We start from the raw sequence: 24,334 nt of genomic DNA, 5'->3' as shown, positions 1-24,334 counted from the left end.
CCCTTTTTCATCTATTCTTGAAAAGATCTCCTCTCCTTTACACCCTGCCTTCTTATAGCTAAATTATTCCTATACCTCTTGCCTAGTTTTCATTCTCTTTCCTGTATATCTAATCTATGTTTCATGGAATAATCTTTCCAAAATATACATTCTATCATCTTGCTACTTTGCTCCCAACTCCATAATGAATCATTATGGTTTAAAAGAGGGTTTCTATGTCAGTATGTGTGTTGAGTGTGTGTGTGTGTGTGTGTGTGTGTGTGTGTGTGATGAACTCCATTGACAATATAGTGAAGCTTATGGATCCCTTCTCAGTGTTTTTATAGATATAAAAGGAAATGAGTTATACTGAATTGGAGTGATCAAATTGTTTCTAAAAATCAAATTCCTGAATCTCAAGTGAAGAAAAATTAGAGCTTCAGGGGAAAGTTCTTCCTAGATGCATAGATACACTTTTCCTTAGCTAGTCCTTTTTTCTCTCTCATCTATACTTCAATGCTGTTGGACCTGTCTCCTCACTGGTAAATGAACATGATTTTGGATATTGGTTTTTGTTCTTCCTTCTCTTTACTCTCTATTCTCTTTTATCATCTACTTTTTTTTCAAAGGTACCTCACCATTTTTGAAGCATGAATTTACAAGTGTTTAGAGCAAAGAGTCTTGGCTTTAGAGTTATGGAATTTCTTTCTAAATCCCAGATCTGCGATTTTCCTACCTACTGGTTGTCACATGCCTTCTCTGGACTTCAACTATCTCATCTCTTAAATGATGGATTAGATAATTCTTTCTTCTCTGGTTTTCTGGCATTAGCCTTTCTTGTAATCAGTTATCTTGGCCCAAAGCATACCAAATCTTCCTAACTAGACTGTTTCCTGGAATTTTCTATGCCTGGAACCTTCCATGTTAGAAATTTCCATGCTCCTAGGCAAGCTTTTGACTTTCAGGTTATGATAATCAGAGTGAGACTTTAATCTTATGTGTTACCTTAAATACAAATACTGAAAATGAATTGTATGGCACATATAATGATGATGATGATGATGATGATGATGGTGATGATGATGATGATGTTTGTCCTTTGAACTTGAAGAAGACCATGACATCAGGGAGGTGATGTCATGACAGAAAAGTGAATCAGATTTAAGTGAGGGGGGTACTATTCTGAGTCACCAGTCTCTCTTTCTCCTGGATTGCCAGATATGAATCAAGAAAACTAGAAATGACCCTGGATGTGAGGCAATCAGTTAAAAGACTTTCCCAAGCAAGACACAGCTTTATCCATTGTGCCATTAAACTACTCTATGTCTTGGAACTCATCTTTGTGAGTTCAAATCCAGTCTCAGACATTAGTTATATGACCTTGGGCAAGTCACTTAACTTCATTTGTTTCCATTTCCTCATCTGCAAAATGAGCTGGAAGAGAAAATGGCAAACCACTCCAGTATCTTTGCCAAAAAAAAATCCCAAAAGGAGTCATGAAGAGACACAAAGATCATGGCACTCATATCCCACTTTCCCATGATCTTCCCATGGCAGTATTCATGGAGCCATTCTCTCTAGAGATCTGGTAATATATTTGGCCCTCCATAGACAATATTCCAGATATATTCTTGCCTTTCTTCCTTTGCTCCTAAGAATATGCCCTTGGGTCTATCAATTTAATTTAAAAACTTTCCATTTTGTTAGTCATACTTTTAATATATTATTTTCTCTGTTACATGAACTATTTGAAAGACTCATGTTTTGTTTTTATTTATATTCTCAAAACTTAGCACATAAGAATTTATTAATAGGTGTTTGTTGACTGACTGGATTACATTGTACCTAATAAAGACCTATTGCTTTGAATGTCCTTGGCCAAGTCTGCTCTTCTGTGTAAACCTCTAAACTAGATGTGAAGTGGGTAGAGCACCAGTCCTGAAATCAGGAGGACCTGAATTCAAATCTGACCTCAAACACTTGCTAATTGTGTGACCTTGGGTTAGTCATTTCGTGATTGCCTGGAATCTGGGGATATGTCCAGTTGTCCTGAATCATATCTGAACACTGGTCCCAGATGTCTCTGGAGGAGAAAGTGAAATGGTTAGCACACCATGCCCTCACTCAAATCCAATTCACGTGCTTGTCATGCTACCACCTCTTTGATGTCATAGTCTTCTTCAAGAAAGAAGGAAAAATGTCAAGTCTCCTAAAGCAGGTGCAAAAAAGCTGGACAATGAGATTGGATTAGATGATGATTGCTATGGTTCTTGTGTCTACAAATTCTACCATTTACCTAAAAGGCAGTTTTCAACTCAATAGAATAATCTTTCTAGCAATTAGAACTTTTCAACAATGCAGCCAATTACTTTGTTAGGCATTACATTTTTGTTTCTTTTTTTTCCTGAAGGTCTTTGGGTAATGCTGGGATAGCCATTTGTCAGATGTTGCATAAGGAATTCTTGCATTAGGGAGAAGGTTTTAATAGATAACGTCCGAGATTCCCTTTGCAGCCCTCAGATATGACAAAATGGTTCTGGGTTCTGGATTTATTATTTCAGATATTAAAAGTATGTGAGGACTATTTTTTCTACTGTTGATACTTTTTTGCTATTCACAATTTTTAAAATAGCTCATGAGAAAATGTACACTGCAGAACAAGGGAAGCCAAATTGACCTGAGTCTGAAACATAAGACACCAACAATATTTTATACTCACTGAAGCTTCTAACTATTCTTCAGGGAGAGTCACAAATAAATTGTGCCAGAGCAGATAGCCTAGTAATAATAAGGGCAGCAGCAATTAAGGTATCCATCAGAGAGAGTACCATCACTTCTAGATCTCATAACAAAATGTCAAGATATCTGACACATGATTATTTAACCAAACTCTATATACATAGCTGCTTCATTAGAGTGTTGTAACAGTATTAACAGTATTAAATTATATACATGTGAATTATCATGCATACTTTCATATGTTTATCTACATATGTTGAGACATGTTTGTGTGTACATATGCCATATGACATGAATGACCCCCAAAATAATTCAATCCTAGAATGCATTCAGAGAAATAACATTTGAATAAGGCAGATGATCTCCCTGTGTATCATTCACCTGTCTGAATGCATCCGGAACATTGTGCCAAATTCTCAGTTCCCCTTATTAGGAGGAATGCTGACAATATGGAATTTTCCCAGAAGAAGAAAATGAATATTGTTATGGGTCTAAATCACGGCCCAGGAGAAAGAGTTGAAGAAAGTAGGATTCAGAAAGGACATGATTATTTTCTTTGAAAACTTGCAGATCTATAATAGAAGACTTAGATCTGTCATCGTAACTGTAAACACACTTAGAACCGCTGAATATAAATAATAGGAAGGCAAGTTTAGGCTTAGCATATGGAAGAATTTTCCACCAGTTATAGCTGTACAAAAGTGTGATGTGTTGTCTCATTAGTTTCTTTTCACTGAACAAATCATTCCATCAATAAAATATTACAAAGACTATTCTTGAATCAAATGGAGACTGAACTAGATAATCTATTTCTTAGCAAAAAATGAATTGAATTTGGAATTGTTGTGCCATTGAAAAAACTTTAGAGATGATCTAGTTGACAAACCTCCACCGCTAACATTTTTATAGGAGAATAAAGAAAAGGAAAATGATTGGTCAAGGTCACATAGACAACAGTAGACCCAACTTCTTTGACTCCATATCTGACATTTAAAGAACTTTAGTGTGAGCCAGAGTATTCTACCAATACCTAAATGTGTGACCTTGAACAAATGCCTTATCTCTTAGAGCTTTAATTTCATTATCTGTAAAATGAGATTACTGCTGTCACTCCCCTTCTCACAACTTTGTTGTAGGGAAAAGTACTTCCTAGATAGGAAGCATTAATCAAATGTGAACTACTATTATATCTGGATAGCTAGGTGGCCCAGTGGACAGAGTGTCAGGTCTAGAATCAGGAAGATCATCTAAATGAGCTCAAATCTGGTCTCAGATACTTACTAACTGTTTGACCCTGGGCAAGTCACTTAACCCTGTTTGCCTCAGTTTCCTCATCTCTAAAATGAACTGTAATGTAATGTAACTTTGCCAAGAAAACTTCAAATGGGGTCACCTAATCAGACATGCCTGAAACAAATGAGCATATCCCCAGTCTCTCTGTGTAAAAGCCTTGCAGACACTCTAATTCATGCTACGGTATAAGAAAGTGTGGGTGTTTTTGTTTCATCATGAAACTCTGCTCACTGTCCCCAAGATCCTCAATGTCTTCTCTCATGACTTGCTATCCAAATCTTTGGCTTGAAAAATTTCTCACATCTTTCCTCCTACTACTCCTTCTCCCCCACACACTTATGGTATGTGCAGTATTGACAGACCAGCATGCAGACGGGTGGATCATGGATGGCCTTGCTTTTCACAAGTGTGGGAATAAAAATCCTTCCCAATGACAACATCTGTCTCATGCCCAGTTATCCCCTGAAAGAAATGCTCTGATTAACTTTTTTCAGTCCTAAGATAGCAGTTTGTGTAGCAGATCTAATTAAGAAGTTTATGTAACAGATCTGCAGTCCCTTTTTTTTCCCCTTTCGACTGAGTTGCTTGAGCTCAGTTAGAGTGGTACCAGCCTTCATCATGGACCGGTCAAATGCTTCCCATGCTGTGGACTATCAGTATTTGTGGGATACTATTGCGTCCTTAAAAAAATGTGAGCAAGCTATGCAACATGCATTTATACCGGTAAGGAAAATATGATTTTTTGTAACCCCTGCTAAGAATTTTTTTCCTTTACTTTGAAATTTAGCTTTTTTTTTTAACTTTTAAAATCTAGGAAAGTGGTCAGTAGTTCATCCTTCTAAAAAGATGAAAAATCTTTGAGGTATTTGTTTTGAGAAAGGATTTTAGCTTTGATTCAGGGAAGAATTTAATTCTAGTACTTTTCAGTGCATCTGTCAGGGATGAAGAGTTAATCATGATACCAGGAAAAGTCAAAGCTGAGTGCTCTAAATCATTGACCTTTTTGCAAATTCAGAGGCTCCTTTGGAGAAGAGGTGTTACTGATATTTATCTGAAGCAAGTATTTCTGTTTGATGGTGCTCATGCCAGATCTATGGAATCTACTACAATAGACAGCCTCCCAGTGTGAACCCCAAAGTTGAATAAACTCAATTATCTCCTCCCCATCTTGTGCATAGCACAAAGTTGAAGATCTGGAGGAGATCTGCAAGTTTTCAGAAAGAGTTCTGTTCTTTACAGATCTAAAATTATTCTTTAAAGTGCTGCTGCATTCAGTATATCTTTGACTTTCTGTAATATCCCCTCAGTTTATTTCTTTTTGGGGGGGTACAAAATAAATTACCATGCTATAATGTTTATAATCTTGTATTGGGGAACCATAGTTTGATGGTTATGCAGAGTCCATTTAAAAGAGCAAATCATCATTTCTTTTATCAAACTTATTTTCTGGCGGATTTAGAAGACTTCCCTCTGGAATAGTCAAGATGATTGCATTTTGATAAGGGAGGTAAGGTAATTGGGAAAAGCTTATTAATTGCTTTAATCAGTCTGCTCTGTAACTCATGTTAAAGACACTATTATTGAGATTTTCTAATACAAGGGGAAACTTTCTTTTAAAAAGAATCCCTATGAAGAGCTATTTTATCACTAAAACAGCCATTATTTTAGACACCGACACCCAGGAGAGTCACTTTTGTCAGAAGTTGAAAGAAATCAGCTTTGAAGCTCTCATCGTTTTGATGCTTGCTGTTGGAAGCAATGGTACTTTCCTCTGTGATTTGGGAACTACCTCAATGTATCAAAGAGGGCTATGTGGGTTGAAGTTCTCTAATTGATTCCTGAGTTTTTTAGCTGGATCACTGTAAATCAACTTTGACAGCTTTAAGCTGAAAGCTGTATGATATTTGCACTGGCACTTGGAAAAAAAATTTAACTGTGAGACAGATGCTCTCACGTTCATATTCAGTAGTAATTGTGCCATTAGGAACTGGAGACTGTGTTTACTCTCAGTCTTTTCCTGTCTTTTGTATCTTTGTTAACTTACTCCTTTAAGCCTCATGCCAGATACTGAACAGACACTAAGGAGTAGAAGTAGGGATGTGTATGTATGAAGTCCCCCAATGATCACATACAATCCTTGCTTCTCTTAGACACTGCCATTGTTGTTCCCTTCCTATATTTGTAGAACCCTCCTTCTTGGCCCCCTCAGAATTACTTACATCCTAAGCTTGAGAAGTGACTGAAGTAATCTTAGTTAAAGTGGCACCCTTTCTCAGAGAAAAGCGCCTTGGCACTTTCGTCCCAACAGAAGGCATTCCGAGATGCTTCCTCTTCCCACTCCTATATCTGTACACTCTGTGTCAGTCTCCTACATCTTTTTTAATTTCAAAACTTCTAATTACACAATTAAGGCAGCACTGGTAAAGCAGTACTGGAAAAACACTGACCTAGGAATCTGAAAACCTGAATTCTGGTTTCTGCCTTTAACAATTCATTTGTCTTGAGATAGGCATGTACGATGACAAAGACCTTAGAGTTTATCGTGTTTCTTTAAATTCGTTTTGTAAATGATAAAATTAAAGTTCAAATTTCCCTCTCTAGGTTTCAGCTTCCCTATAATTAACTTAACAGATTTGGGTTATGTCACAGGTTCTTAACCTCAGGATCCCCAGGACCCCAAGCAGTCATTTGATGGATTTTAAGGGGTTCAATTTGGATAAGGTGGAAAATAATTACAACTACCCTCTAAGAGAAATTCAGCATTTCCTTCCATTTCAAAAATTATGTTTATAGGAAGGGAATCCATATAACATCTAACCAAAATTTTGTGTTTCCTTGTATTATTTAAAAATACTGATTCTGAGAAGGGGTAACTAGGCTTTAATGGACTGCCAAAGGGATCTATGCAATGTACAAAAAGAGTCTAGGATCCCCTAAGCATAGACAGTCACTCTGGACCTTTCCAGAATGAGCAATCCATGATTCTTTAAAATAATTTGTTTTTTTTCTTATATGGGTTGTATTTTGTACAACTTATTTTTAATCACCCAGTTTTTAGATGAATTTTTTTAACTGAATACTAAGTCATCTATTGACTGCTAATTCATTGTTCTGTTTGTTCTCATAAAGGCCTTGCTTAAGAGGGATTTTGAGATATATTTGAGGTATATTCTGACCTACTTGTCATAAGACATATATTGCCATGTCTTTTGGGTCTATACATACAGGAGAGAACAGATTAGAACACAGTTAAGGCTCTCTTTAGTGAATTCTTTCCCTGTTACATGACAAATTGTCTTGGTCATATATATTCATGTCATTTTCCTACTAAATTATGATCACTAAACCAAAGAAGAAATCTGATTACATTAAATGACCTTCTTAGGAACTCTTGGATTCCTGGTATCAGGAATGTCAGGAGTTTCCAGAATGTCATAAGAATGAGTTTGTATGTTCCCCTTCCTACCAATGCACTCATAGTATACAAATAACCATAAATGCTTTTACATATTGATAATCCTGAAGTTGTGTTGAATAGCACATCCTGAGCCTCCCACTTCAGTCAGACATATACCCCAGTAATATGAAACCATGTGTTATCTCCACTCCCTACCTCCTCAGTGGTAGACTTTGTAAAATTATCCTTATCTTAGTAAATAGGAAAGATGAAGCAACCTTTAAAAAGGTCACACTGAGGTGCGGCTACCCAGACATATACCCCAGTAATATGAAACCATGTGTTATCTCCACTCCCTACCTCCTCAATGGTAGGCTTTGTAAAATTATCCTTATCTTAGTAAATAGGAAAGATGAAGTGACCTTTAAAAAGGTCACACTGAGGTGCGGCTAGGTGGTGCAGTAGATAAAGCACAGGCCCTGGAGTCAGGAGTACCTGGGTTCAAATCCAGTCTCAGACACTTAATAATTACCTAGCTGTGTGGCCTTGGGCAAGCCACTTAACCCCGTTTGCCTTGCAAAAAAAAAAAAAACCATAAAAAAAGAGGTCACACTGAGGATAATAGGGTACTAACATGGAACCAATTTCCAATATTATCTAAAACTGAACCAGGGCAGAGAATAATCTTTATTGTCATTGTGAACTATTGGCATTGCCAGAGTTTCCCTTCCCTTTCTTGGAGATCTTCAAGAGATAACTATTTAGGAATGATTTAGAGAACACTTAATGTTCTTTACCTCTAACATTCTAAGTTTCACCTGCCTGAGATGGTCAATAAATTAATCAACTAAAATTTTTTAAAATCAGTTATTATGTATCTACCAGGGGCAGCCAGGTGGTGAAGTGAAGAGAGAATTGTACCTGAAGTCAGGGAGACTCATCTTTGTGAGTTCTAATCTAGCCTCAAATACTTTACTGTGTGACCCTGGGCAAATCATTTAAACCTCTTAATTTTAACTTTTTCGTCAGCAAAATGAGCTGGAGAAGGAAATGACAAACTTTTCCACTATCCTTGCTAAGATAAACCCTAAAGTCGCAAAGGGATTTAGAGTTGAAAAGAACTTTACAATTCATTTTTGCTGTTTCTCTAATTTTATAGGTGAACGAAGGTTCACACACCTAATTGACTTGCTCATGATCACATCAGTAGGAAGTAAATATTGAAACTAGGCTCCTGACTTAAGTCCCAACTCCAAAATAGGAAGAATGACCAGGGCAAAGTCCCAAAAGAAGGGCCAAAATGGTACCCCCAACAGTGGACAGTAAATACTTTGGCAAGGAATGAAAGAACTTTTATGTTCCAAGGTAGTGACCAGAGGGATGATCTTTCCTTACCTCACTTCTCCCTCCCTGTTCATATAAACCTTCTTATCTCTTCCTATTGATATTCCTGTCTTCTTTCTTCTTGTAATTCAGTTCCAACATTTTGTATCTTCTGATTTCCCACCTCTCAATTGTACTATCTCACTTATCTTATGGATCACACTTTTATGCTTTTTATGTTCCATCTCATGTTATATATCTTTGTCTAGGTCTTCTTTGAGGGAAGAGATTATGTCTATTTTTATCTTCTATCATGATACCTAGCACAGTGTCTTAAGCATAGAACTTATATTCTTTTAAACTGAATCTATTTCATATAATATTTATTAAGTAACTTGTATGTACATAACACTGTTTTGGAGGAGATACAGAGCATCACTGGAAGAGGAATCCTTTGCAACTGATGTGACTTGATTCTCACTTGGCGCATCTGAGTAGTTTTAGAGAGCAGTGCAGAAATGACAAAGACTAATAAGGAACAAATAAAGAAAAAAGAAAAACAGAAACATGGGATCTTAAATAGAGATCTGAAAGGGACCCTAGAAGCCATCCAGGTCAAACTCCTCATTTTATTTATATTTATATTTAAATTTGATGAGTTGAGACTTTTGAAAAGTCACACAGATAATAATATAAATAGGTGGCATTTGAACAATAGTGTTATTTAGAACAACAATTTGATTTAATACATGAAGAAACAGAGACCTAGAGAAGTTAAGTGACTTTCCCAAGGTCAAATGGATAGCTACCAGAGGTTGAATTTAGAACGGGGTCATGTCCCTCCAGAGCCAATGCTCAGAATGTCATTTCCCTTTTGTATTTGGGTCGTTCAAATGCTACAGCAGATAAAGAAAAGGAGAAGGATATTTTATGGTAATGGAATTCCTGCTTGAGTGTGACTGTCCCTAGAGAATATGGTCAGGACTTAACATAAGCTTAAAACAGGCAAATCTATAACTAGGGAAGAGTTAAAAGAGCTTTGCCTTTGGAGAGTTAGTTTAGAGATTATCAAATTGAGCACAATGCTCTCAGCCCTTCAGTTATTTTAGAAAGCTACTGGTTTCTCAAGAATACCAAGTAAAAAGCCAGAAAGGTACCAGGTGAGCTCACACACACACACACACACACACACACACACACACACACACACACACCACACACACCCAGGTCCCGCTGGAGGTATTTGCCAGTATCTCGGTCTATTCTTTCTGTGAGGGTGTTTTGATGTCATTTGTCTCAGTGTATACTGTGTGCTATTTGCAGAAAATTTTGCAGAAAAAATCATACTGAGAACTCTGCCCAGAGTCCTCAATATGCCACAACTCACTCACAGGCTGCCTAGAAGGAATAAGATGAGCAGTGTGGCCTACTAGAAAGAGAACAGGATGGACTCCTGCTTCCATTACTTTCTGGCTGTGTGGAAAATAGGGTTCTAGATGAATTAGTAGGTGAAGGATTGATTTGGGATCAGGAAGATAGGTGCAGATATTTGTTATCTATGTGACTATGGATGAGTCAGCCTGTCTCAGTTTCATTTGTAAAATGGGAATATCAAATTCAAAAAAACAGATCACTGTGCCATTTATTACATTCCCTGAAGGTCATAATTGACTTGCTAAAACATATATTAACCTTATCTTCATTTGTTTTATTTTTTATTTATGTTTTATTACTTTGCCCATTTTCTGTTTAATCTAGTTTCTCCCTCATTCATGTATGTTACAAGAGATGTAGAACTTATATCAAATTGCTTACTATCTCACAGAGGTGGAGAGAGAAGGAGGAAGAGAATTGAAATTCAAAAATTTTAAAAAGAACTAAAAGTTGTTTTTACATTCAATTGGGAAAAATCAAATATTAATAAAAAGATTTATAAAGAAAAAATATTGCTGGTCTGTGTCATATTTTTACTCCTGTTTGACATTTCTAATAATAACACTGATCTACCAGCATTGTTCTAAGTATAAAATGGAGCTATATTTCTAAGGCTCTCGGAAGAACTTAAAATAATTAGTAATAATAATAATTAAAATGATGATGATAGTCTTTATATAGTGTTTAATATGTCCTAAGAACTGTGCTAAGTTCTTTATAATTATCACTTTATTTTAATCCTCACAACAACTCTAGGAGGTAGGTGTCATTTTTATCCCCATTTTATATCAGGGAAAACTGAGGCAAACAGAGATTAGCTGACTTGTCTATAGTTAAGAGCTAGCAGATGTCTGAAGTTAGATTTTAATTTTATGTCTTCCTGAATCTAAGACCAGGATTTTATCGGTGATGCTGCCTATATAAATGCTTATTATATTATAATTTTAATTACTATCATTATAATTATTACTTCAACTCTCAAAGGTTCAGTTTCCTCATTTGTTAGAGGACAATAATATTTGCATTCACTAGTTTACCAGGTTTTTGAAAGAAAATGCCTTTTACTGTCCCAAATGCTACATAATTGAATGTCTTTATTCTTGAATCCTGCAACCTCAGTCCCCTCTCTGGATCTATTCATGTATTGTTTCCCCCTAATCAAAACATGTGAATAGAAGGATGATTTCTCAGTTCAGGTGAAACCATATGAAAGTCTAGAAAGCATTTGATTATGGGTGGTAAGGGGGAAGAAAAGTGTTACAGTTAGATAATTGAAATTCATGGATAATCCCACAAACTTACATTTGCCAGTAGTGTTTCTTTTATCTCAAAACAAACTATTTACCAGAAGTGTGGAAAAAAATCAAAATCACAAAATTTAATCCTTTGGCTTTTTCTTTAACTTTCTTGTTCTTCTCCATGAAAAACTATATTATAGAATAGAAAGACCATTAGACCTCAAGATAGAAGATGTGAGTTTTAGCTTTTTTAACTGTTTGCTAGCTGTGTAACTTTGTACAAGTCAATTAACCTTTTGTAGTTAAAATTTCCTCCTCTGTAAAATGGGGATGAGTTTAAGGATGATCCTACCTTCTCAATGAGGATGGTGCCCAATAAAGGTCTGAAGGCCATCAATATACTTTGCACTTCTAGTCCCAGGCCACCTATTTCCTTCCAGTATGATTAAACACTATAAATTAATTCATTCTCTTAAAAGACAATTTACTTTGTTTTTCAAACATATTTTTAGTTTGTTATTAGAAAAGGAGGAAAGGAAGGAAGCAAGTATATATGAAGCAACTATTATTTGCTAGATATTGTGCTAAGATGCTTCTGAGTGGTAGGATAGGGCTCCAGCCCTGGAATCAGGAGGATCTGAGTTCAAATTCAGACCTCAGATACTTAGTAATTTTGTGACACTGGGCGAATCACTTAACCCTATTTCCTGAGCTTTCTCATCTAAAAACTGAGCTAAAAAGGAAATGATAAGTATTTTTGCCTAGAAAATGCCAAATAGGGTCACAGAGAGTCCGATAGGACTAAAAAAATAACATCAAATTGTGCTAAGCATTTTATGGTAGGTATTATTATCCTTATTTAACACTGAAAGAAATTGAGGCAGACAGAGTTTAAGTGACTTGCCCAGGGTCATACACTTAGGGATATCCACTGCACCACCTAGAAATCAATAGGGACTGAACCTATGATTTCAATGACATATAAATTTCCTAATGAAGAAAGTCTCTCTACAGATGAAGGTTGGTACTTCTCTTTGAAGTGAAAGCTTAAGTGACTTAGCTCAAGGATCTAATAGCCAGTTTATGTTATGTTAATGTGAGGTCTTCCTAACTTTAAAAGCATCTCTCCCTTCACTAAGAGAGGGACTCCAACCTTACTCACTTCACTTTCAACATTTCATCCTCTTTATTTCTTTTCCTTCTTGGCACTGGCTTTCTCCCTTTCCCATTTTCTCTCTCCCTTTATGTTGTCTTCCCCTATTAAACTGGAAGTTCTTATAGGTAGGCACTATATTGTTTGCCTATATTTGTATGCCCAAATTAAATTCCTCAATTAAACTGATACATAATAAAATGTGTTTAACTGATAGACTCATCAAATATATTTCTGTTATAATTGGAGGAACTCATTGGGTTGAGACAGTAGTTCTTAGCCCGAGATAAACAGACCCTATTTATGAGGATCTCTGAATTTGGGTGGGGGAAGTACCCTTTTATTTCTATGTAATTGGTTTTATTTGTACTGTATATTTTATTTTATGTATTTAAAAATGTAAGAAGGGCTCCATCAGCCCCAATAAACAACCAAAGGAGACTATGGTACTAAAATGGTTGAAGCTTCTGAAGTAATTCTGAAGGAATATCTAAACTATGAAGTTTTAGAATTTTATATTCATGAACCCATCTATATCACCTATCCTCAGAGAAGTTTTTCAAAGAAACAAATTAATATCTCAAGGAAGCTGGAATTTTAGGAGTAAACTTACTCTGAAGAAGCTACCAGAGAAAGATGGTGACATCAAGGTCCAAATTATCATTGCTGTGGAATATTCTGCAACTGGGAGAGAGATTTATCACCAGCTAGATATTAGAGTGGACATTCTTGGGCAGTAAGCATTGAAACAGACAAGAGCAACAATGATCATTAAGGGTCATCTATGTATCAATAAGAATTGTACCAAGGGGGATCCAGAGATAAAAATAAGCATGTCTCTTCCCCTCAAGAACTTTACACTCTCCTGAAAACATGGCTATGGTGATTAAGGGAGAGACTTGCAATAACAAAAACGTATGTCCACTTTTAGCTTGTGAAGACAATCTGGGAAGAGTGATGGCCACATATTAGTTCATATAATCTCAATATCATCCAGCCCAGGAAAGTGCACATGAATCAGTCATGCATAAAGGAGCAGAAACTTCCATTGTCTCTCTAGATATCTCTGTGTATTTGCATCCATGTTGAGATTGTGTTATCCAAGAAGCTTTTCATTATCTCTTTTTGCTCCTGCAGACTGAGTTGGTCAGATCCTCTGCAAACCTGCCTATGTTCAATACTTTAAAGAGAGAACTTTACCATTCACTATTTATGTATTCAGCTGTTTTGTCAAAGTGCTTTTGTTCTTGCAGTATTAATGACTCCTCATTCTTTACCAACTCTTTTTGCTACTCTTTGTTCATAGCAACATCCTAGAAAGGCTCAAATCTGATAGGAATACAATTTCCAATAACTTATTCTGCACAGTCTTATTTCAAGAAAATATTTATGGAGAATGAAAATGCTTGTATTCAGTACATTTTGAATTCATTACATAATTGAATATTTGAGAGCTCTGGTTTGTTCCAGTATCATGTGATTCCCTAGATGTATTCTTTTTCTTTATGTTAGATAAAGGGGAATGAAGCATCCATTACCTCTGTCCTCTTCCCTTGAATTTGATGAAGAGAATATTTAGAGGCCTATATGATATTTATTAAAATATTGCAAGCACTATAGTAAGTGATAATATGGATTTACTCATTGGAGAACACACACACACACTAGATAGGAACAATAGATAGAAATTATAGTAAAGCATTTTTTGATTAAATTTCTTTAAGGCATTCCTTAACATAAGAGGTTATAGTAAGTGAAAAGCCTTGTTTTGGAAGTCAGTGAGTTTTTCAACATTGGAAAGGCTTGACCAACTGTCAGAGAATTCTTTAATTTGATGTAAGGTGAGCCTAAATTTTAGGCACTCCTAAGGATCTTTTCAATTCTAATATATACAGGACTATAGCTGAACATAACCTAAATTATTCTCCCACAAATTCTGGGACACAAAGTCAAAAGCAGAACAAAGCTCTGTCTCAAGAAACTTATAGCCTATCAGGAAAACAGCAGGCATACAGATAAATAAATAAATACAAAATGAATTAGAAGTAATTTGAGAACAGTCAAATGCTAACAAATGGAAAGAATCAGAGAAATTCCCTTCTAGAAGCTTATATTTGGTCAGAAGCTTTAAGGAAGCTGGGGGTCCAAACAGAAGAGAGAACATTTCAGGCATACAGAGACCACACAAATCCATTGAGGTAGAGATTGAAAGTTGCTTATTGGAAAGAGATATTAGGCCAGTTTTGTTAGGGCATAGAGGATGCAAGGTCAATCATGTGAAATAAATCTAGGAAAAGCATGTAGGAACCTGATCCTGGTAAGTTTTAAATGCCAAATGGAGGGTTTTGTATTTGAGCGGAGAATCCATAGGGAGCTAGCTACTCATGTTTCATGAGCAAAGAAACAAAACAGTCAGACCTGTGCTTTAGGAATATCATTGTAGCATTTGTATAAATAATGGACTGGAGAGAGGGGAAAAAACTGGTGGCAAGAAGATCAATTTAAAGGTTATTGGGGTGGCTAGGTGATGCAGTGGATAGAGCTCTGGCCCTGGAGTCAAGAGTACCTGAGTTCAAATCCAGCTTCAGATGCTTAATTAATTACCTAGCTGTGTGGCCTTGGGCAAGCCACTTAACCCCTTTGCCTTGCAAAAACCTAAAGAAAAAAGTCATTACATAGTTCAGGTGAGATGTGATAAGATCCTAAATGAAGTTGTAGACAGTGAATGAGAAAAGGGGGAATGCATGTTTATACTTGCATATGATTTGGTTCCTCAATTCTTGTCAGTTGTGCCCAACTCTTTGAGATCTCATTTTTTGGCTTTCTTGGCAAAAATACTGAAATGGTTTGCCATTTTACTTCTCCAACCCATTTTGAAGATGAGAAAACTGAGGTAAATAGACTTAAGTGACCAAGTTGACACAACTAGTTAATATATTAGACCAGATTTGAACTTGGGTCTTTCTGACTTCAGTCCAGTAGTTTATCCATTGTATCACCTAGCTGTACACTTGTACACATAGTTTGGAATGGGAAATGGTGTGTGTTGGGGGGGTGGAACCTAGTCCTGGCTCTTCCACTGGTAATCCCTGTAGACTTTGGAAAATTATACAAGTCAATTATGGACCTAAAAGTTCTAATAGTATTGTGATTTTATCTAGAACCCTTTTTGAAACTTCACTTTAATGAGTTTAATACACTACTGTTAGGGGCAGAGGTGATGAGAGGAAAGAGCAAAACAATAACAAATCAGAAGATGTGCAATTGAGTTCTACTTCAATATTTTATAGTTCTGTGACCAGGATCATGAAGTTTTAACTTTACAGTCTGTAAAATGGGAATAACAATATTTGAATGACCTGCATTGTAAGGTCATAGTGAAGAAAGCTCCCTGTAAATTGTACTAAAAATGTGGGTTACAATAATAATGACAATAATAATAATAATAATAAATAATCAGCTTCCTCCTGGGATTGTTGTGAGAATGAAATGAAAGAATAATTTTAAAGTAATTAGCATAGTGTCTTGCACATAATAAATACTATATAAATGACAGTAATAATAATAATAGATATTTACAAGGCAATTTTATGTATAGGTATCTAAAAACTTTATATGTATAAAAAATATATGTATGGAGAGTCACAGAGAGAGAGACAGAGAGACAGAGAGACAGAGAGACAGAGTCAGAGACAGAGACAGAGAAACAGAAAGATAGAGTGAAAAATCACCCTTGATCAACAAAACAACCTTTGAAAATAGATGGTATTGAGGCAGCTAGGTGGTGCAGTGAATAGAGTATTGGCCCTGGAGTTGGGAGTACCTGAGTTCAAATCCAACTTCAGATACTTAATAATTACCTAGCTGTGTAACCTTGGCCAAGTCACTTAAGCCCATTGCCTTGCCCCCCCCCCCCAAAAAAAGAAAATTGATGGTATTACTATCTCTATTTTGTAGATAGTGAAACTGAGTCTGAGAGTTTGAATGACTGACTGAAGGTCATAGATAATAAAGATCTGAGGCAGGCCATGACCTCATGCCTTTCTGAATAGAAGCCTTGCCAGTTGTATAGAAAACTGTAAGTTAGTCCACTCTTATACTTGTGTGTTGATGAGCCAGAAATTTAAAAAGAATGTGTGCTCCAGCACATCAAATATCCCTGACTACATCTGTGTGTTTGCTGCCTAGAGGAATATAGAGTAGTCTGGAATACTGGGTTCAATCCATGCTTTGGGGACAAGAAGATGCCCTGAATACACATCCCACATTTAATGCTTGCTAGCATGTTTTCTCTTTGGTCAATTAGTTGCCCTAATATCTGTGATATCTCTCATGAGAGCCAGCTTTGGAGTCAAGAAGCCCTGCTACTGATATATAAGCCTGTGTGAGATTGATTAAGGCATATAACTTCTCAGTTCCCTATGCAGAGTAGATGCCAAACCATTTTGAGAGAATTTCATATGGACAATCAGGGCTTCTGATTCACAGCAAGACTCCTCTTTCTGAGTTCAAATCTGACCTCAGATACTTACTAGCTATGTGACCATGGGTAGCTTAACTGGGTTTGCCTCAGCTTCCTCATATACAAAAATGAACTGGAGAAGGAAACGGCAAATCACTCTAGGATCTTTGCTAAGAATAAAACAAAACAAACAAAAAAAAAGCATTAAATGGAGTCCTGAAAAAGTCAAACATAACTGAACAACAATTGAGTAAAGAATTTCATACACTAACAAAATCATATGCCCTGATCTAAACTTATACCCGTCAAATGAAAAACAAATAAAAAAACCACAGGATTGGTATGAAATCATGTCTATAAAACAGGTTGCAACCTTTAGTGGGATTTATAAGTATCAGTAGTATTTCCACCTTCCCACCTCTACCTCATGCCTTATTGTTAGATAATTCAAGAGCTGCAAAAACAAACAGAAAATCCCTACTTGGTTGATGACACTTTGCTGGTGAGTTTTTCACAACTGAACTAATGAATGATGACTTGGAAGCTGGTATTGGGGCAGGTGGCTGACCTTATTTGCAAGTGGGACCTGTCAGAAGTATTGAATCCCAGAAACAGAGCTTTCAAAACTCAGAGTCACTTTCTTCCCCCTGACAGGTCATCAAAGGTTTGCCTGAACTGATCCTGATCATTTTATTATCATATTTTATTTAATTCAAATTGCAAAGGGAATATGGAAAAGCAATAAATAATTAAATGAACTCTAATTTGGCTCAGGACCCCCAGGCTAATGACCTCTTCACCTTCTCCAGAAAGTCATGAGGATTTAATGACCATAAGTAATCAGAATCTCAGTTCTTTATTCTGGTGGTCATAAAGCTTCTCTGGATGCACTCACTCTAAAGGCCAGTGTCAGAATAGGAAATAGCAAATGTCTAACTTATAGTCACTTGAAATTGGCCTATGTCATAAATTGGCAGCACCTTCATTTCCTGTGCTTTTTAGGCATTTTATTGAGGGATACTATTCAAGGAAATGGCATTCTAAAAGCTAGTTCAGTTCAGAAAAGTATTTTGTTGGAATTGAATTGTGGCTCTATCTCTCCTGCCACAGAAAATCTGATCTATGAAGATCCAGCTCACATCGTACCCACTGTGCAAAGACGTCCATAGATGCTCCTGTCTTTCTCTTACATACCTTCTAATTTAGAGACCAGACCATCCAAAGCAACACTCAATTATGTCTCCTTTTTTTCTCTCTGATTATAATACTAGTGCTTCAAAAAAATCCAATGCCATCTGTGTAAGACTCATAACAACTGATAAATTAAAATCAACAAGCATTATTAAGAACTTACTAGGTTCCAGGCTCTGGAGAGACTAAGATAAAAATGAAACATTCTCTGACCTTAGAGAGCATATATTTTACTAGGGAAAGTATGCATATAGGTAAATTGATGCAAAATATATGCAAGTGAAATATTTTGGTAAATGGAAGAAAACTTGAGGGGAAGAGGGTGAAGTAGAAAAATCCTCATATAAAAGATGGAACTTAAGCTGAACTTTGAAAAGTGTAGGAAACCCTACCCCCTCAAGTAGCAGATGAGTTGTGGTATTCCCAAAGTTCATCAACTAGTGATTAGTTCTTTTTCTGTGTGCTTCATTCAGTCTGTATTCAAATAACCATCTGCTCTGTCTTTGGGCTAGTTTGCATTCTTTATCATAAGTCCTTCAGAGAAATTGCTTCAATGTTTTTTTTCTCACAGTTACTATTGCTAGCTGTATTTCCCTTCATTCTATTTGTCCCCACCCCCATTCATTCTATTCTCTCTCTCCTGTCACCCTCCCCAAAAGTGTGTTTTATCTAACTACCCTCTCCCATTATCGTCTCTCTCTTCTATCACCTACATGCCCCCTTCCCTCCCCTCCCCCATCACCTTTCTTCCATCTCTTTCCTTTCCTTTTTTCCCCTCTAGGATAAGATAGATTTCTATTCCCTGTTTCATGTGTATATATTATTTCCTCTCTGAGCCACCTCCAATGAGAATGAAGGCTCACTCATTTCCTCTCACCTTCCCCCTTTCCACTCCATTGCAAAAACTTTTTCTTGTTTCTTTTACATGAAATAGCTTCCCTTTCTCCCAGTACACATTCCTTTGCTTGCTCTTTAACTTCATCTTTATAATTCTTATTCAGGTCCTTCTTATGCCCCTTCTAACCGCCCTAATAAATTAAAAGGTTCACATGAACTCTCAGTATCATCTTACCATGCAGGACTTCAGGCAATTCAACATCAATAAATCCCTCAAAATTTGCCCTTCCCATCTGCTCTCTCTTTGCTTCACCTGAGTCCTATACTTGAAGATCAAACTTTCAGTTTGGCTCTTGTCATTTCAACAGAAAAGTTTGAAAATCCCCTATTTCAGTGAATATCCATCCATCCCCTGAAAGAGGATGTTCAATTTTGCTGGATAATTTATTCTCAGTTGTAATTCAAGCTCTTTTGTCTTCCAAAATATCGTATTCCAAGCCCTATGAGCCCTTAATGTAGATGCTGCTAAATCCTGTGTAATCCTGACTATAGCTTCACAATATTTAAATTGTTTCCTTCTGACTGTTTGTAATATTTTATCCTTAACTTGGGTGTTCTGGAATTTGGATAGTAGTGGTATTTCTGAATCAAAGGGTATGCACATTTTTGTTGCCTTTTGGGCATAATTCCAAATTGCTCTCCAAAAAAGTTAGATGAGTTCATAGCTCCACCAATAATATATTAGTGTCCCAAATTTCCCAAATCCCTTCCAACATTGATTATTGTCCTTTCTGGTCATATTGGCCAGTCTGAGAGGTGTAAGGTGGTACCTCAGAGATGTTTTAATTTGCATTTCTCTAATAATTAGTAATTTAGAGCAATTTTTCATATGACTATGGATTACTTTAATTTCCTCATCTGTAAATTGCCTTTGCATATCATTTGACCATTTCTCAATTGGGGAATAGATTGTCTTTTTTAAAAATCTCTGTATATTTTAGAAATGAGTCCTTTGTCAGAAAAATTGTTTTCCAATTTCCTATATATCTTTTGATCTTGGTTACAGTGGTTTTGGCTGTGCAAAAGCTTTTTAATTCAATGTAATAAAAATTGTCTAGTTTATTTTTAATGATATTCTCTATCTCTTCCTTGGTCATAAACTGCTTCCCTTTCCATAGATCTGACAGGTAAACTAGTCCTTGATCTCCTAGCTTGCTTATAATATTGCTTTTTTATGTCTAGATCCTGTATCCATTTTGATCTTCTCTTGGTATAGGGTATGAGGTGTTGGTCTAATCCAAGTTTCTTCCATACTAACTTCCAAATTTCCCAAGTTTTTATTGAAGAGAGACTTTTTTTATCCCAATAGCCAGACTCTTTGGGTTTATCAAACAGCAGATTACTATAATCAATTCCTGTTATTGCACCTAGTCTATTCCACTGATCCACCACTCTATTTCTTAGCCAATACCAAACAGTTTTGATGATTGATGCTTTATAATATAATTTTAGATCTGGTAGGGCTAAGCCACCTTCTTTTGTACTTTTTTCCCATTAAATCCCTGGAGATTCTCGACTTTTTATTTCTACATATCAATTTACTTACAATTTTTTCTAACTCATTAAATTAATTTTTTTTTGAATTTTGATTGGTAGGGTACTAAATAGGTAGTTTAATTTTGGTAGAGTTCTCATTTTTATTATATTAACTCAACCTATTGATGAGCAGTTGATTTTTGCCCAGTTATTTAAATCTGATTTTATTTGTGTAAGAAGTATTATGTAATTGTTTTCAAAAAGTTTCTGAGGGGCGGCTAGGTGGTGTAGTGGATAAAGCACCGACCCTGGAGTCAGGAGTACCTGGGTTCAAAGCTGGTCTCAGACACTTAATAATTACCTAGCTGTGTGGCCTTGGGCAAGCCACTTAACCCCGTTTGCCTTACAAAAAAAAAACTAAAAAAAAAAAAAGTTTCTGAATCTGCCTTGACAGGTAGACTCCCAGGTATTTTATATTGTCTGAGGTTACTTTGAATGAGATTTCTCTTTCTAGCTCTATTATGTCTTACTAGTCATATATAGAAATATTGAGGATTTATGTGAGTTTATTTTATATCCTGTAACCTTGCTAAAGCTGCTAATTATTTCTAGTAGTTTTTTAGATGATCTTTTGGGATTCTCTAGGGATACCATCATGTCACCTGAAAAGAGTGAGAGTTTTGTCTCTTCCTTCCCTTTTCTATTCCTTTGATTTCTTTTTCCTTCTCTTATTGCTGAAGCTTATGTTTCTAATGGGATATTGAATATTAGTGGTGATAATGGGAATCCTTGTTTCACCCCTGGTCCTATTGGAAATGCTTCTTAGCCCCATCATTGCAAATAATGGTTGTTGACAGTTTCAGATAGATACTGCTTATTATTATAAGGAACAATCCATTTATTCCTATGCTCTCTAGTGTTTTTAGTAGGAATGGGTGCTAGATTTTGTCAAAAGCTTTTTCAGCATCTATTGATATGATCATATGATTTCTGATAGGTTTGTTATTGATATAATTAATTGCACTGACAGTTTTCCTAATATTGTACCAACCATGTATTCCTGGGATAAATCCTGTTTGATCATAATGTATTATCCTAGTGATAACTTGTTGTAGTCATTTTGCTAAGATTTTGAGATTTTTACATCTATATTTATCAGGGAAATAGGTCTATAGTTTTCTTTCTCTGTTTTAACTCTTGCAGGTTTAGGTATCAGTACAGTATTGGTGTCATAGAAACAGGCAGAGTTCCATCTTCATCCGTTTTTTCAGAGTTTATATAGAATTGGAAACTTGTTCTTTAAATGTTTGCTAGAATCCACTTGTGAATCCATCTGGTCCTGGATATTTTTCCTTAGGGAGTTCAATAATGACTAGTTGAATTTCTTTTTCTGAGATAGGGTTATTTATTTAATTTCCTCTTCATTTAACTTGGGCAACTTGAATTTTTGTAAATATTCATCCATTTCATTTAGATTATCAAATTTATTGACATAGAGTTAGGCAAAATAATTCTGAATTATTACTTTAATTTACCACTCATTGGTGGTGAGCTCTCCTTTTTCATTATGCTACTAGCAATTTGGTTTTCTTCTTTTTTTAATTAAATTGACCAGAGGTTTATCAATTTTATTAGTTTTTCATAAAACCAGCTCTTGGTTTTATTTGTTAGTTCAATAGTTTTCTTGCTTTCAATTTTATTAATTTCTCCCTTAATTTTTAGGATTTCTAATTTGGTATTTAACTGGGGGGGTTTAATTTGTTTTTTCTATAGTTTTAGTTGCATATTTAGTTCATTGATTTCCTCTTTCTCTAATTTATTCATATAAACATTTAAAGATATAATATATCCCCTGACAGACTCCTTGATTGTATCCCATAGGTTTTGGTGTGTTGTTTCATTATTGTCATTATCTAGGATAAAATAATTAATTCTTTCTATAATTTTTTGTTTGATCCACTCATTCTTTAAAATGAGTTTATTTAGTTTCCAATTAGTTCTGAGTCTATATCTCCCTGGCCCAATATTGCATGTGATTTTTATTACATTAAGATCTGAGAAAGATGTTTTCACTATTTCTGTCTTCCTGCAATTGATTATTAGGTTTTTATGCCCTAGTACATGGTCAATTTTTGTGTGCCATGTACTGCAGAAAAAAAGTATATTCCTTTCTACCCCTATTCAATTTCCTCCATAAGTCTATCATGTCTAGGTTGGTTTTCTAACAACCTATTTACCTCCTTAACTTTCTTCTTGTTTATTTTATGGTGAGATTTATCTACATCTGAGAGTGGAATATTACGTGCTCCCACTAGTAGAGTTTTTGCAGTCTATGTCTTTCTGTAAGTCCTTCAACTTCTCCTCTAAGAATTTGGATGCTATAACACTAGGTACATACATATTTAGTATTGAAATTACTTTATTGTCTATGGTACCTTTTAGCAGTATATAGTTTCCTTCCTTATCCCTTTTAATGATATCTCTTTTTTCAGCTGCTTTGTCTGAGATAAGTATTGCTACCCCTACTTTTTTCACTTCAGCTGAAGCAAAATATATTTTGCTCCAACATTTTACCTTTACTCTATATGTAACTCTCTGTTTCAAATGAGTTTCTTCTAATCATCATATTGTAGGATTCTTGTTTTTAATCCACTCCGCTATTTGCTTACATTTTAAAGGAGAGCTCATCCCATTCACATTCAAAGTTATAATTACTAACTCTTTATTGCCCTCCATGTTATCTTCCCTCTGTATTCTTCTCCTTTTTCCCCTTTCTCCATATTCCCCAGTATTTTGTTTCTGAATACCCCACCTTCAGTGTGTTTGCCCTTCTATATCCAATCCCCCTCCCCTTTTTCTCCTTTCCCTTTGCCCCTTCTTCCTTGCCTTCCTTCAGTTCTTTCCCCCTTTCCTCCCCCTCCCCTTTTCCCCTTTTAATTCATTAAAGGTAAGATAAGTTTCTTAACTTAACTAAGTGTAGGTATGTTAATTTTAAGCCAATCTGATGAGAGTAAGATTCAGATGGTTCTTACCTCCTCCCTTCTATCCCTCTTTTGTAATATGTCCTTTGTACCTCTTCATGTAATGAGATTTACCCCATTCTGTCTCCTCCATCCTCCCATCTCTTTACTGACCCACTTTTTAAGGAGGTATTGTTTTTTTAAATCATTCAATCTGAGTCATTTTTTAAATCATTCTATCTGAGTCACAGAAAAGTCATGAGTGTCCATCACTTCTGACTAAATAAATTCTCTCTAATCGAGTCCCAATTCTTGAGAGTTATTAGAGTCTTTCTCCCAAGTAGGGATATAGCCAGTTTCATCTTATTTAATAACATTTTTTCTCCCCCCCTTTTTTATTTTATCATTCCTTGTGTCTCTTGAATCTCCTGTTTGAAGTCCAAATTTTCTATTAAGCTCTGGTCTTTTCATCAGAAAAGGTTGGAAGTCTCCCATTTCACTAAATGCCTATCTTTTTCCCTGGAAGAGAAGGCTCAGTTTTGCCAGATAATGGATTCTTGGCTGTATTCCAAGCTCCTTTGTTTTTCAGAATATTGCATTCCCGGCCCTTCGATCCTTTAATGTTTATACTTCCAGGTCTTGTGTAATCCCTATTGTGGCTCCTTGGTATATAAATTGTTTCTTTCTGGCTACTTGCAGGATTTTCTCTTTTATCTGATAATTCTGGAATTTGGCTACAATATTCCTTGATGTTTTCATTTTAGGATCCCTTTCTGTAGGGGATCGATGTAT

The 24,334-nt window shown here is 35.8% G+C and overlaps 1 protein-coding gene across 6 annotated transcripts in view; it reads left to right on the top strand.

Moving 5' to 3' along the window:
- LOC141508420 (disks large homolog 2) overlaps nucleotides 1-24,334 on the top strand; it is a 2,787,507-nt gene that overhangs the window by 1,681,135 nt on the left and 1,082,038 nt on the right. The window contains exon 1 of one of the 6 annotated variants that reach the window (XM_074217023.1): nucleotides 3,845-4,734. The exons of the other annotated variants lie outside the window; for them this stretch is intronic. Within the exon in view, the coding sequence (XP_074073124.1) occupies nucleotides 4,630-4,734 (105 nt within the window). The 5' untranslated portion in view covers nucleotides 3,845-4,629. Of the gene's footprint in view, nucleotides 1-3,844; nucleotides 4,735-24,334 lie in introns of those variants that run through there. 6 annotated transcript variants of the gene reach the window in all.

The sequence above is a fragment of the Macrotis lagotis genome, chromosome 1 (genome assembly GCF_037893015.1).
Source record: "Macrotis lagotis isolate mMagLag1 chromosome 1, bilby.v1.9.chrom.fasta, whole genome shotgun sequence".
NCBI classification, from domain to species: Eukaryota; Metazoa; Chordata; class Mammalia; order Peramelemorphia; family Peramelidae; genus Macrotis; species Macrotis lagotis.
Note: the sequence above shows the minus strand (reverse complement) of the source record. Positions and strands in the feature narration are given on the sequence as shown.